At 45.7% G+C, this 15,223-nt stretch overlaps 1 protein-coding gene across 3 annotated transcripts in view; it reads left to right on the top strand.

The window, feature by feature from the left end:
- Window positions 1-15,223, top strand: part of EFR3B (EFR3 homolog B) — a 113,289-nt gene that overhangs the window by 51,549 nt on the left and 46,517 nt on the right. For 2 of the 3 annotated variants that reach the window (XM_035273030.3, XM_035273029.3), the window contains exon 4: window positions 5,866-6,016. The exons of the other annotated variant lie outside the window; for it this stretch is intronic. In XM_035273030.3, coding sequence (XP_035128921.1) covers window positions 5,866-6,016 — 151 coding nt within the window. The remainder of the gene's footprint in view (window positions 1-5,865; window positions 6,017-15,223) is intronic. 3 annotated transcript variants of the gene reach the window in all.

Here is a 15,223-nt window from a genome sequence, read left to right as displayed (position 1 = left end):
TCTCGACCTTGGGATCCACCCGTCTCAGCCCCCCAAAGTGCTGGGATTACAGGCGTGAGCCACCGCGCCCGGCCTTCTTCAGTTTTTATAACTCACTTTCTGCCTGGATCCCTGACCCTGAGTTCCTCCAGTTGTCACCTGTCTTCTCCCAGCCTCCATTGCTACCCGTGAACCCCAGTCCATCCTATATCCCTTGGGTTCTGCCCTCCTCACCCACTGGCAGCGCTGCTAGTACCTCTGCAACCCTTGGTCGTCAACGGCTGTTGTGGTCTGTAACTTGCTCTTGCCTTCACCCGTGAGCCCAGCTCCCTCCTACCCCTCCTGCTCTAAGTACCCAGTTAGGCCAGTTCAGATTTCCAGACCTGTTATGACTTTGGACCCCTTCCAGGACACCCACCCCAGATCAGATCTCTGCTGGTAGTGACCTTCTGATCCGGGAATCCCAGGCTCTATTCCTTTTGAGTGTGTAACAGATTGGACACACTCAAGAAGGTTAAAATAAAATAGCACAAACATGGAGACCATTGGACTCGGGGCTTCCAAGGTCCCATTGACGTCTAATTCTCTAAGATGTTTTGAAAAGTTCATGTTCATAATTACAAATATTCCATCCTTAAGATTGGGATCAGAGATGAGGAACAGAGAACTAGGCCTTATACTTCTTACACTTTTCAGTTTCACATCTACCATAATTTTCACCTTCTACCAAAATGGAAAATTTCCACTTTCCACTCTTGATAAGTAGCCAAATTTTTTTTAAGCGAAGAATGGTTTTTCCATATCAGGATTTTCTGGAATTTTTTCCAGGAAGAGGAAAAGCAGTAGTCTAAAGCTCTGGGGTTTGTGAGGCATTGAGTTTCTTCTCTTGCCTAACTCCATCCCTTCCTTTACCTCATTTAAACACTGTAATAATGGTGAAATGCCACAGATCCCTTCATAGAGAAGGATGCCAGGATGATTCGTAAGGGAAGAGAATCCCATGCTACCTGCCGTCATTTCCTACCCGCCATGCTTGGCTGCATGAAGGTGTTCAGGTCTCTCTGCAGGGAAAGCCTGTCCCCTTTGGAAGGGCTCCAGCCCAGTCTGCATCCCCAACCCTGCAGAATTCGGTCTCTACACAGTGGACCTGAAACATGCTGGGACTGGGTCTGCAAGGCATGGCAGGTTTCCTGGATGGTGATTATGATGGCCTCTAAAGGTTGAGGTTGCAGAGCCAGGAATGGCTGTCCCAGGAGCTGGAAGGATTGATAGGCATGGTTCTCGTTCACCAGAAGGGCTCAAAGAGCCACGGCTGCCTTTGTATTTGGAAGACACTCTGTGGATAGAGCATGACTGGATCCATTTGTGAGTGGGCCCAGAGACAACTATTCAATAATACTTTTCTTTAATATCATTAAAGAATCACTTAATAATAGTTGACTCAAGACAGGCACAGTGGCTCACGCCTGTAATCCCAGCACTTTGGGAAGCTGAGGTGGGTGGATCACCTGAGGTCAGGAGTTCGAGACTAGCCTGGACAACATGGCAAAACCCTGTCTCTACTAAAACTGCAAAAATTAGCCAGGTGTGGTGGTACGCACCTGTAGTACCAGCTACTTAGGAGGCTGAGGCAGGAGAATTGCTGGAACCCGAGAGACAGAGATTGCAGTGAGCTGAGATTGCACCATTTTACTCCAGGCCAGGCCAACAAAAACGAGACTCAGTCTGAAATAATAATAATAATAACTGACTCGGCTCATCTAGATAAAAGAAATAAACATTTTATAAACGTGGAAAAGAAAATTTCAGCATTTAGAGGCTGTTTTATTTTCTGGTTACTTGGTATAGAAGTTAGCTCAAGGTTATGTAAGAAATAGCTGATGTCTTAAAAAAAATTTAGAAGTCATGACCGCTGTGAATTTTGTTTTTATGTTTGGATTTGCAAAGCTAGCTCATGTCTGAGGCAATCTGACCATGCAATATCTGCAACTGGGTAGCTATCCCAGGAGGTATCATGGAGCCTTGTGCTGTGGCCTTGTGAGAGCTCATCCTGGCTGTGCTCTTTGTTCACCCCAACTTTGTTTAAAAAAAAAAAAAAAAGACTAGCTAATCAAGAATTTTTAAATAAGCTGTGTGTGGTGGCTCATGCCTGTAATCCCAGCACTTTGGGAGGCCGAGGTGGGTGGATCGCCTGAGGTCAGGAGTTCAAGACTAACCCGACCAGCATGGTGAAACCCGATCTCTACTAAAATACAAAAACTTAGCTGAGTATGGTGGTGGACACCTGTAATCCCAGCTACTCGGGAAGATGAGACAGGAAAATTGCTTGAACCTGGGAGGTGGAGGTTGCAGTGAACCGAGATCACGCCATTGTACTCTATCTAGCCTGGGCAATGAGCAAAAGTCTGTCTAAAAAAAAAAATTTTTTTTTTAATATCTGCCTAACATTCAATGATGGATATGATTTGGGTCAAGACATAAAGAAGAATAAACTTCTTAACTCATCTTTATTATATTTACAGCATGTGAACCTGACTTTAGAGTTTTGGGCACCTTTAAACACTGTAAAATCCCAAAGTGACAGCTTTGCTGCAATCTTGTAAAAGAGGCCTTTTGCTACTTGATTTTGACTGAGGAAACATTACCTGATTTCTTGGTACCCCAATTAGGCTTTACAGTTTTCTGCTTACTTTACCTCTCCTGTATTTTCTTTGTATCAGAACATACTTTTCTATTCCACATGATTTGACATTACAAGTAGAAGGATCACCATCCTGTAATGGGCACATGCGCCCAAACTCTGAGTTCATGAAGACTTGCAATGATCTCACCTCTAGCAGCATAGACAGATTTCTAGCTCTTACTTTCCTTTCCAATGAGGTCAGTCACTTGGTTTGCTTTGGATTGCTCAGAATTCACCTTTATTTGTGTCATCAGGCTTCTAAAGCATTCCCAAACCTGATTATTAGGTGCCTGTGCTATTTGGAGTATAAAGAAACTAAAAAAGACAGTAGTTCCCGCAATATGGAAGTATTTATCTTCTCTCTCACACCACTCTGAGGTGGGCCAGTGGGCTCTGCTCCATGAGGTCATTCAGGGATCTTCAGCACATGACTTTTCTCTTTGGGTCTCCAGTTGTTGCCACTTCCCCCCAGCTGGTAGGAAGAGGGTAAGAGAGAAGACAGGATTGTGTCTTATAATCAAGAGATGCTGATGTTCACATATCTTCCTCTTATTTTATTTTTTTGTTTATTTATATATTTATTTTTTAGTGAGATGGCGTCTTGCTCTGTCACCTAGGCTGGAGTGCAGTGGCATGATCTTGACTTACTGCAACCTCTGCTTCTTGGGTTCAAGTGATTCTCTTGCCTCAGCTTCCTGAGCGGCTTGGACTACAGGTGCTACCACCATGTCCAGCTAATTTTTGTATTTTTAGTAGAGACAGGGTTTCACCATATTGGCCAGGCTGGTCTTGAACTCTTGACTTTGTGATCCACCCACCTTGGCCTCCCAAAGTGCTGGGATTACAAGCGTGAGCCACTGTATCTGGCCTGTTTATTTATTTTTGAGACAGGATCTTACTCTGTCACCCAGGCTGGAGTGCAATAGTTCAATCATGGCTCACTGCAGCCTCAACCTCTCAGGCTCAAGTGATCCTCCCACTTCAGCCTTCCAAGTAGCTGGGATTACAGGCATACACCACCACGCCTGGCTAAGTTTTGTATTTTTTGTAAAGAAGGAGTCTCGCCATGTTGCCCAGGCTGTCTTGAGCTCCTGGCTCAAGCAATCTGCCCACCTCAGCTTTCCAAAGTGTCAGGATTCCAGGCATAAGCCACCATGCCCTGGCCACTTCCCCACATTTAATGGCAGTGTTTTTATCATGTAGCCTCACCTCACAGCATGAGAGACTAGGAAATGGAGTCCCAAATGAGCAGCCACATGCACAGCTAAAATTCTGAATTACTAGGGAAAGGCAAAGGGACACATTTTAGGAGAGACATCTGGCATTCTACCCCAGAAACTTAACTCCAAAACTATAAAGATTTTAACCAGAATAATTTCTGAAAGGTTTGCAGCAGCTTCCTTGCTAGAAAACAAAACAAAACAAACAACAGAAACCCTCTTTCTTTAGAATGCAAATGCTTTGTAAGTAAAGGATGTATGTTTTATGATGTAGACATTACTAGTTATGTCATACTCTTGCAACGAATATGAAATTTGAGCTTAGAGGTGTCTCTCTCCTCATTAGGAATTTGATTCTTCGCACTTTTTGGGGAGATTTATGAGAAGCATTGGGTAAGACGACTAAGATAATTGGGGGTTGTCCTGTGAAGGCTAGTTTGGGAGGGCTTGGGTATATTTAGCACAGAGGAGAGAACAGCAAGAATTACAAATGAGATTGTTATTTTCAGGGGTTAAGGAGCTGGAGGTAGGGGATGGCATGGCCCTCTTTTTTGCTTCTTCTAAGAGTAGAATTGTGAATAGAGGACAGAGGTTATTAGGCTTTAGCTTGACATTTTATTTCACTGTATTAGTCCGTTCTCATGCTGCTATGAAGAAATACCCTAGACTGAGTAATTTATAAAGAAAAGAGGTTCAATTGACTTACACAGTTCTGCAGGGCTGGGGAGGCCTCAGGAAACTTATAGTCATGGTGGAAGGCACCTCTTCACATGGAGGCAGGGGAGAGAATGAGAGCCAAACTAAAGGGGAAGCCCCTTATAAAACCATCAGCTCTCGCACGAGTGCACTCACTGTCACAAGAATAGTATGGGAAAAACCACCCTATGATTCAGTTATCTCCACCTGGTGCCCCACCCTTGACATGAGGGGATTATTACAATTCAAGGTGAGATTCGGATGGGGACACAGAGCCAACCATGCCAGTTGTCAGTCATCTAGTGAGCTGGCTTAGCTCTTTGACACTGGATGTGGTGTATTCCTAGTTTCTGAGGTTGTTCACTCAGGTTTTAGACTTGAGAGGAATTGTTTAAGTAGAACTAAGACTTAGTTCACACAGGGAACATTCCTCATAAGGAGAAAAAAAAATTTATTCTGTATCCATCTTGTCTGTCTTATTCCCTAAGTAGGGAGTATCATCCAAACATAGTAATGTTGTCAACCATATTGCTTGTATAGTAATTTATCATGGGACTTCTGAGGCTTTCAAACACAACACTTGCAAATTCTGTTCCTCGTATAGTAATGCTGTCAGCCACATTGCTTGCAGAGTACTTTCTGAGGCTTTCCAATGCAAAACTTACAATTTTCTATTCCTTAAAGTTGTTCCTCAGGCCTGCCTCAGATTCTTCATAAAGATCTTGACTTTCTCCCCACTCGAACCATCTCTTTCCATCCTTGGAAACCTCATGCATAATGTATGATTTTCTTGTAGGATTTATTTTCCCTTTAAAGGAATAGTTGTCGTTCCGCTGAAGGACTGCCTTCCTCATCCTTATACCCCCTGCACTGTCTAGGACAGAGCCTTTCCACAGTGGGTACTCAAAAACACTTCTTGACTTGGATTGGGTAATTCTCCAACCTCATAGAGTTTAGAATTAGAGTTTGCTATTGTGGGTATCAATCTTGCTCTTTGTATTGACTCATGAAATGCTCATCTCATCCATCCTCCTGTTATTAATCTGTAAATGAACAGCTGAATGAGTTGGTCTCCAGGCTTCCTTCCAGCCCGGATTCGTTGTAACTGAGTTCTGGACTGGAGCAGACACTTGTTGGAAAGGCTGCCCAGACATTTGCAGGCTGTGGGGAAGCCTCATTACCTGGATGGTGCATTGCCCAGGTCACTGCGCTGACACCTTGCATGTCCCGGGTGGGCCATGGGGTGGCAGGGATGTGGCCAGTGATGGTGTGTGCTGCCCTTCCCAGGTACGTGTGCATTGCCATGGAGGCTTTGGACCAGCTGCTCATGGCCTGCCACTGCCAGAGCATCAACCTCTTCGTGGAGAGCTTCCTAAAGATGGTGGCCAAGCTGTTAGAGTCGGAGAAGCCCAACCTGCAGATCCTCGGCACCAACTCAGTAAGGAGCGGCCCGGGGGGATCCTGGGCTCCCACCTGCATCCTGGGGGTTGGCAGGGGAAGGGGAGACCTCAGGGTCAGCATTGTCACATTCTGTTCCTATTTACTTCCCAACCCTAAGTGTGATACACTGCTTGTTTTGGGGTCTCTCTTTGTGTGAACAAAGGGCCCTTTCATTTTTAAACAAATTATATAGATGCATAATAAAATAATTTTTAAAAACAGAATTCACCACTTTTAAGCATCCCATGTTAAAACTCAGTGGTGGCCGGGCATGGTGGCTCACACCTGTAATCCCAGCACTTTGGGAGGCCAAGGGTTATATCACTTGAGGTCAGGAGTTTGAGACCAGCCTGGCCAACTTGGCAAAACCCCATCTCCACTAAAAATACAAAAAAAAAAAAATTAGCCTGGTGTCATGGCACACACCTGTAATCCAATCCCAGCTACTTAGGAGGCTGAGGCAGGAGAATCACTTAAACCCAGAAGCAGAGGCTGTGGTGAGCCAGGATCGCACCACTGCACTCCAACCTGGGCAACAGATTGAGACTCCATCTCAAAAAAAAAAAGAAAGAAAGAAAAAAAAAACTGGTTTTAGTGTATTCATAAATTTGTGCAACAATTAACACCATCTAATGTTTTCAGCGTTAGACTGATAATCTCCAAACTTTTTTTACTGATAGAATTTTTTCCCCTCAAATAATTTTAAGTGGGGCCCCCAATAGATATAAAAATCAATGGAAACAGAGGCATTCTTTGGAGGGCAGGAGGAGCCCAAGGTCCTCACCACTCAGCACTCTATGGGGGCATATCTTGAAAGCTGTCCAGGTTATGTCTCTTTCAAAGACAGAGTAAAGTGATGTCCCCAGGACAAAGCTACCAGATCAGTGGAAAGACCACAGGGAAGCAGGAAACAGGGCTTCTGGCTTAGTTCTGTCCTTCCCTTACTGTGAAGCGTCGAGCAGGTTACCTTTTATGGGCCTCAGTCTTTTCATCAATACCATGAGCAGGTTCAACTTGGTCTCTGTAAGTCCTCCAAGCTCTCTAACCCTGGTCTCAGTGCAAGTGGCTGCAGTCATGAGAGAGTATGATTTGTTAGAGAAGAGCTATCAGATAGGTCAAAAACTCCCAGCTTCATGTGTGCATCTAAACAAACTCCCATGCCCTGGTTGTCTTTAGTTTCTTGCCATCTCTCCCATTCCTTTTCCTTCAAGACATACTTTAAGCTCCAGGTCTTCATACAGCTTAGATGCAATTATTTTACAGATCTTAAGTGAGGCCTTTATCTAGCTGCAGATATCACCAAACTTTAAGGTTTGCCTCTTACCCCCCCAAGCTGAGTTTTTATTTTTTTATTTTATTTTATTTTATTTTTGAGGCAGAGTCTCGCTCTGTTGCCCAGGCTGGAGTGCAGTGGTGCGATCCTGGCTCACTGCAACCTCTGTCTCTGGGTTCAAGCAATTCTCGTGCCTCAGCCTCTTGAGTAGCTGGGACTACAGGTACGTGCCACCACGCCCGGCTAATTTTTGTATTTTTAGTAGAGATGGGGTTTCACCATATTGGCTAGGCTGGTCTCGAACTCCTGACCTCGTGATCCACCCACCTCGGCCTCCTAAAGTGCTGGGATTACAGGCATGAGCCACCATGCCCAGCCCCAAACCTGAATTTTTATTGCATGAGTCAGGGTTGCTTTCCTGTTCTACATAAGTTGATTTAACCAGAAGAGAGTCTTCCAACTTTCCTTCTGAGGACCAAGAGTAGCAACCTATACAGATTCCCTTCTCTTTTCTCTCCCTGGCAGCCAGCTGCCTTTGACACGTTACACATACACTAGATGAGGGGAAAGTCCTTTGTCAAGTTGCCCTGGCAACAGCTTCAGATACTGTTTTAGTTGTCCTGTTTAAGATAACCACAGCCTAAAAGAGAACATCTGAATGGAAAATGAACCAGCCATCACGCATCTGTGGGGGCCACAGGAAGCAGGTGGCTGCCAGCTTAGCTTTCCCCATAGCAAATCCTAGCCCAGGGTAGGTGTTTTGTCAGCTACTGCCTGGAAAATTCAGTGTCCTGCAGATTCCCCATCACAGTGAATCATCGCATCAGCCAGAGAGCAAGTTGACTCATGATTGCTGTACTGCAGACAACACAGATGATTTAAGGACCAGCTATTGTCAATAAGTTAAGTCAAATATTTGCAGTAGCTCCAGAGGGCAGCTTGGAAGGCAGCCTTTCCCCTTGCCATCCCTGTCTGCTGCTCTTTCCAGCTCTCTGAGCCAAGACCTCTTGAGCCTTCCTGAGAAGAGTGTCCTTTTGCTCCTCATCATTTTACACCTGCCAGCATGTCATTGTCTGACAGTCCAGCTCAGGAGTTCCAAACTGGTCTTCATGGGGATTCAGAGCTTTGTGGGGGAAAGGAGGGCCTGGGGGAAGAGGAATAGAAGTCTCTAGGCCCTTTACTGATACTTCATCCAATAGCCAGCTCCTTTTCATTGTTTTGGTTTTTTTGAGGTGGAGCCTCACTCTGTTACCCAGGCTGGAGTGCACTGGCATGATCTCGGCTCACTGCAACCTCTGCCTCCCAAGTTCAAGCAATTCTCCTGCTTCAGCCACCCCAGTAGCTGGGATTCAAGGTGTGTGCCACCATGTGCAGCTAATTTTTTTTTTGAGACGGAGTCTTGCAATGGTGCAATCTCAGCTCACTGCAACCACCTCCCAGGTTCATGTGATTCTCCTGCCTCAGCTTCCCCAATAGCTGGAATTACAGGTACCCGCTACCATAGCTGGCTAATTTTTAGTAGAGATGGGGTTTCACCATATTGGCCAGGCTGGTCTCTAATTCCTGACCTCAGGTGATCTGCCTGCCTTGACCTCCCAAAGTACTGGGATTACAGGTGTGAGCTACAGCGTCTTGCCCTAGTTAATTTTTTTATTTTTCATAGAGACAGGGTTTCGCCATGTTAGCCAGTCTGCTCTCAAACTCCTGACCTCAAGGGATCCACCTGCCTCAGCCTCCCAAAGTGCTGAGATTACAGGTGTGAGCTACCACGCCCAGCCCATCCTTTTCATTGTTTGAATGGAAGTTTGCAGCATTTTATTTGGATAAAAGGTTTTGATGCCAGGAAATCAAAAGAAAGAGAAGGAGAGAAAGGAGAAAAGGAAAAGAAAGCAAAATGCATCAACTCATCTAACCCCTCGTTTTGTCGGATTTCTCAGTGTAGAGATGGGGCCCTGAGAAGTGAGATGATTTGTCTGTGCTCACATAGCTGGAGCGCTGGCTTTAGACAGTGATTCTTTCAGCCCCTGTGCATCTATCAACATTCTCCCTAGAATCTGAGGGGTGGCAAGGTCAGAAGCCCCTCACCAGGCCCCACCCGATGTGAAGTCCTCCCCATGGATTCCAAAGCATGGCACCCAGCCTCTGTGCTGATGCTCCCATGACCAGGCTTAGTCTATCACAAGGCAGCCCACCACCCCCCGGCCTGTGGGTGAGAAGTCAAGAAAAACCTCACCCTGAGCCCATGATGCCTCCCTGTAGCTTTTCCTTTAGACCTGGGTTTGCTTCCTGAACTGGCATAGCACAGATCTCCCCCCAGTAGAGTGTCTCTTCAGAAACCATAACCCCTTCAAGGTCCCTAACTCAGACATTGAGCTTTGGAAACTGATTCCTAGGGCTCAAAGAGACCCACATCTCTGGAGAGGAGACCTGGGAATCTGTGTATTTTTGCTTCCCACGTGATGCCTTTTAGGTCTGGGAACCATTGACCCATTCTCATCTTAAGCCTGTGTAGGATTCCTTCCCTTCCTTCCTTCTTTTATTCTTTCTTTCTCATCTCCCGCTCCTTGTCCCTCCCTTGCTTCCTTCATCTGGGATAGATATTCATACAGGTTGTGCTTAATCATTCCAAGGATGAAGTTGTCAGAAGACTTGTCACAAAATCCAGATTTGCTAATATCACTCTGCATTTTACATCATGCAGTAAAGTACAATTTAAAAATTTAAGTGATGCTTTTTTTTACTTTCTTTTCTTTTTTTTTTTTTTGAGACGGAGTCTCCCAGAGAGAGTTCAAGCAATTCTCGCACCTCAGCCTTCTGAGTAGTTGGGATTACATGCACCCACCACCACACCTGGCTAATTTTTGTATTTTTAGTAGACAAGGGATTTCACCATGTTGGCCAGGCCCTTCTCAAACTCCTGACCTCAGGTGATCTGCCCGCCCTGGCCTCTCAAAGTGCTGGTTACAGGTGTGAGCCACTGTGCTGGGGAAAATTTAAGTGATGCTTTCCAGCCCTTAATGAAAATACCTGGGCTTTGGATCATGAGGAGGGACAGGAAAAGCCAGGAGAAGGTGGGGAGGCAGGGCCAGCTAAACCCCTTACTCGCTCAGGGTTCACTTCTGCACATCTGCCTCACTGCTTGATGGGTCCAGATGCATGTCTTGGAGACAGTGTCAATCACCACGTCCTGACTTTTAAGGGCACTTACTAATGATAAACTAAAAATATTAAATCTGATGATCCTGAGATCCTCCATATAAACAATCTAACATATTAGCCTAGTGTATACACATAGTAAAATATTATGAAGATTCATACATTGAAAGTTTATACTTCCACTTCTATCTCACACCACACACAACAATTAACTCAAAATAGATCAAAGCCCTAAAAGTAAGAGCTAAAACTATAAGACTCTTAGAAGAATCTATAGGCATAAGTCTTTATGATCTTGGATTTGGCAATGGATTCTTAGATATGATATCAAAAGCAACTATAGAAACAACATAGATAAATTGAACTTCATCAAAATTTAAAACTTTGGCTGGGTGCAGTGGGTTACACTTATAATCCCAGCACTTTGTGAGGCTAAGGTGGGTGGGTCACTTGTGAGGAGTTCCAGACCAGCCTGGCCAACATTATGAAACCCCGTCTCTATTAAAAATACAAAAATCAGCTGGAGTGTGACTGTGCATGCCTGTAATCTTAGCTATTTGGGAGGCTGAGGTGGGAGAACTGCTTGAAGCTAGGAGGTGGAGGTTGCAGTGAGCTGAGGTCACTCCACTGCACTGCAGCCTGGGTGACAAAGCAAGACTTTGTCTCAAAAAAAAGAAAAGAAAAAAGAAAAAATTAAAACTTTTATGCAGCAAAGGACACAATCAAGACAATAAAAAGATAACCCAGGGAATGGGAGAAAATATTTACCAATCATATATCTAATAAGGGTTCAATAACCAGAATATACAAATGATTCTTAAGACTTAACAATAAAAAGACAACCCAATTAAAAACGGGCAAAGAACTCACATAGACATTTCCCCAGAAAAGATATACACATGGCCAAGAAGCACACAAAAAGATACTTCACATCCCTCATCATTAAGGAAATAAAAATCACAACCACAGCAAGATGCCACTTCACCTCACCCACTAAGATTGCGATTAAAAACACAGTCACACACACGAAAGACGGCAAATGTTGGCAAGGATGCATGGAACCCAAAACCCTCATGCATTGCCGGTGGAAACGTGAAATGGGGCAGCACCTATGGAAAATAGCTTAGTGCTTCTTCAAAAAGTTGAACATATGGAATTATCATATGGCCCAGCAATTCTGCTAAGGTATATACCCAAAATAATCATTAACAGGTTCTCAAACAAATAGCTATACACAAAATGTTCATAGCAATAGTATTCACAAGACACAAAATGTAGAAACAACCCAAAGGTCACATATTTATCATCATATTTATATGGAATATCCAATTAGGGAAATCTGTAGAGACAGGAAATAGATTTGTGTTTGCCAGGCAACGGGGGAGAGGAATGGAGAGGACCCGCTGAGTGGGTTTAGGGTTTCCTTTTGGCGGGAGGAACATGTTTTGATTGCAAAACATTGTGAATGGATTAAAGGCCACTGAATTGAACACTTAAACAAGGCTAATTTTAGGTTATGTGAATTTTACCTCCATTTTTTAAAAGTTATACTTGGCCAGATGTGGTGGCTCACACCTGTAATCCCAGCACTTTGGAACGCCAAGGTGGGTGGTCCACCTGAGGTCAGGAGTTTGAGACCAGCCTGACCAACATGGAGAATCCCTGTCTCTACTAAAAATACAAACATAAGCTGGGCGTGGTAGCACATGCCTGTAATCACAGCTACTCAGGAGGCTGAGGCAGGAGAATCGCTTGAACCTGGGAGGCACAGGTAGTGGGGAGCTAAGATCGTGCCATTGCACTCCAGCCTGGGCAACAAGAGTGAAACTCCATCTCAAAAAAATGAAAAATAAAAATAAAAAACAAAAAGTTGTCCTCCGAATAACCCAGAGTCAATGGCACACAGGCATTTGTGCTTTTACTGTGCCACAACCTCAAACCAAGCCCACTCGGAGGCTAGTGCAAAGCAAATCACTCAGCAGATGAGTGGGAGGGCAGCCTCCCTACAGCAGGGCCAGGGTCGTGGGGGTCCTGGATGGTGGAGGTCTTGGAGACATCCCTCCTTGTGACTCAGTCTGTGCAGCTCCCTGTTCCCCCCACCTTGCTCCCTCACTCTCCTCCACTCGCAAGGTCTCACCTCCCCAGGTCTCCTCTTTCCCTCCAAGCTCCCACTCTTGCTGAGACTCCCTTCCTCTGCCACCCTCCTGGGCCCTTAGGACACCTTCTGTCCACCTGCCTCACCCTCCTGGGGTCTGCACAGCCACCCCGCCTTCTCCACCAAATGCCCCCACTTCAGAAAACCACATGGCCTGTGGGTCAGGGCCTCCACACATTGGTGCGCTAGGAGTTTACCAGGGTTTCAGAGCAGCCTCCTCTTACGTCCCCCAGGTGGTCTTCACGAAGCTTCCATTTTCTCATCAACTCCCCTCCCAAATCAGCTTCTTCAGTCTCAAGATGCATTTGCCTTCTTCTCCCACTCAGGAAATGGGGGCTGTCCCAGGGGGCTCCTCCCACTTCCAGTGTCCATCTTCTTTCTCTCCAAAGGAAGAGGTGCCTAGCCCCTCCGGAGCCTCCCTGGATCCATTCTTTCTCCCCCTCCCCATCTCCATCCTTTGCCTTGCTTTTGTTCCTTCCCTCAATCTAAACACAAGTTTAAGTCTCTTGTACTGTAGAAGTAAATTAAATTAATAAACAAGAGAAAAACAAAAAAATTATATTCGCCTGCATAACTACAAAATGCCATTATCTTGCCTGACAAAATCGAGTCATTCCCCAATCTTACTTTCATATGTCGTCCAAATCCAGGTTTCCCTGCTTGTCTCCCGTTGTCTACATTGCTAGCATTTTTCAAATCAGAACTTAATAAAGACTGTGTTTCTTTGTTTCCTGCATCCCTTACCTCTCTCAGCAGCTTCCCAACCTCACTCTGTACCTCTTTTACTCATGACATTGACTCTTTGAAGAGGGAAGGTCAGTTGCTTTGTAGAATGCCCCCCATTCTGAATTTGTCTGGTTCTTTCCTGTGGTGTCACTCACCTGACTCTCCTGTCTCTTGTGTTTCCTGCAAACTGGAATTAGATCTGAAGGTTTGATTGGATGCAGGTAACTACTTTTGGCTATAATACTTCATGGAGGTTGTGGGTTGCTATACTGGGTATCACAGCAGGAGGCAGAAATGTCTGTGTCCCACTTTTATGGATGCCAAGTGTGATCCTGGCCCAGGGTGTGGCCAGCTACCCTCTCCATTGTAAAATTACATTTTTGTCTTTACAGTTAGAATCTGTAGAAACCATGCAAATAACTGTCTCCCCACCCACCTTTCCCCTCATGTTTTTATCTCTTGGTGGCATTTCTTCCTGGAACCACACCCATTTCTCCCTGGGATTGCTCCCGTTTCTCCCCTGGAGACTTCACCAGTTTCTCCCTGGGATTGTGCCAATTTCTCCCTGGGATTGCAAACAACCACACAACCATTTCTCCTTGGGGATCACACCCATTCTCCCCTGGGGACCGCGCCCATTTCTCCCTGGGATTGCTCCCGTTTCTCCCTGAGGATCATGCCCTGAAATAGTGTCCATTTCTCCCTGGGATCACCCCCATTTCTCCCTGGGGATCGCACCTTTCTTCACACTCCCTTGGCTTCCTCAAGCCTGTCACCCCGACTCTTCCCACCAGACTCACCCTGCTTAGTTTCTGTGGTAGGCTGAATAATGCCCCCTTACCCCAAGGTTGCCTATGTCCTAATCCCTGGGACCTGTGAATGCCACCTTATATGACAAAAGGGACTTTGCAGATGTGATCAAGTTAAGAATCTTGAGCTGGGGGGGATTATCCTGGATAATCCAGGTGGGCCTGATACAATCCCAAGGGTCATTATAAGAGGGACACAGGAGAATCAGTCAGACAGAGGGGGATGTGATGATGGAAGTGGAGGGACCGAGACAAAGAGATCTGAAGATGCTCTGCTGCTGGTTTCGAAGCTGGAGAAGGGGACGTGAGCCAAAGGATGCAGGTGGCTTTGGAAGCTGGAAAGCACAAGGAAATGGATGCTCCCTGGAGCCCTCAGAAGGAATGCAGCCATGCAGACCCATTGTAGACTTCTGAGCTCCAGAACTCAGATAATAAATATGTGTTGTTTTAAGCCACTAAATGGTGGTAACTTGTTACAGCAGCCACAGGAAGCCAAGACAGTGTCCTTCAATGATTCTCTTCTTCCTCATACCCCTGAGTGTCTGTGATCTCCAAGGCTCTGTCCTCTGCCATCTTCTCACTGAATATGCTGCCCCTGGACAATTTTATTAACTCTTGTGGTTTTAACTGTCATCTGTGGACTAGATATAACCCAATCTCCAGCACTTTGGTTCAAAAATCAGCACTGCTAGAGACCAGCAGGCCAGAGGTGGGTTCTCTGAAGTCAGGTGAGGTCAGAACTGCAAGGCCAGTGGAACGGCCCAAGGCCTGGGACTCAGCACCAGCTAAGGACAGGCTCTGAGAGCAGAGGCACCCAGCTGGTGCTCCCTGAGGTCTGAGCAGAGGTAGCCAGGGGGTGCTCCCCGAGGCCTGTGCTTCCTGAGTGTAGACCTTGGAGTCCAGTATATGGGGCTGCCCAGGGCCAGCAGGGATGGCATCCTAGGGCCAGCAAGGGCTAGTCTTTCCCAGGAGTCCCTAAAACCAGAGCCAGTTTTGCAAAGAGTCTTGAAGGAAGGACTGTATAATGCGGGTGGACAGGAGAGCATGTCATAGATTTGGGGAATTACTATGCCTTGGCTGGTAGTC

The sequence above is a fragment of the Callithrix jacchus genome, chromosome 14, assembly GCF_049354715.1.
Source record: "Callithrix jacchus isolate 240 chromosome 14, calJac240_pri, whole genome shotgun sequence".
NCBI classification, from domain to species: Eukaryota; Metazoa; Chordata; class Mammalia; order Primates; family Cebidae; genus Callithrix; species Callithrix jacchus.
This window is presented reverse-complemented; position numbering and strand designations above follow the sequence as displayed.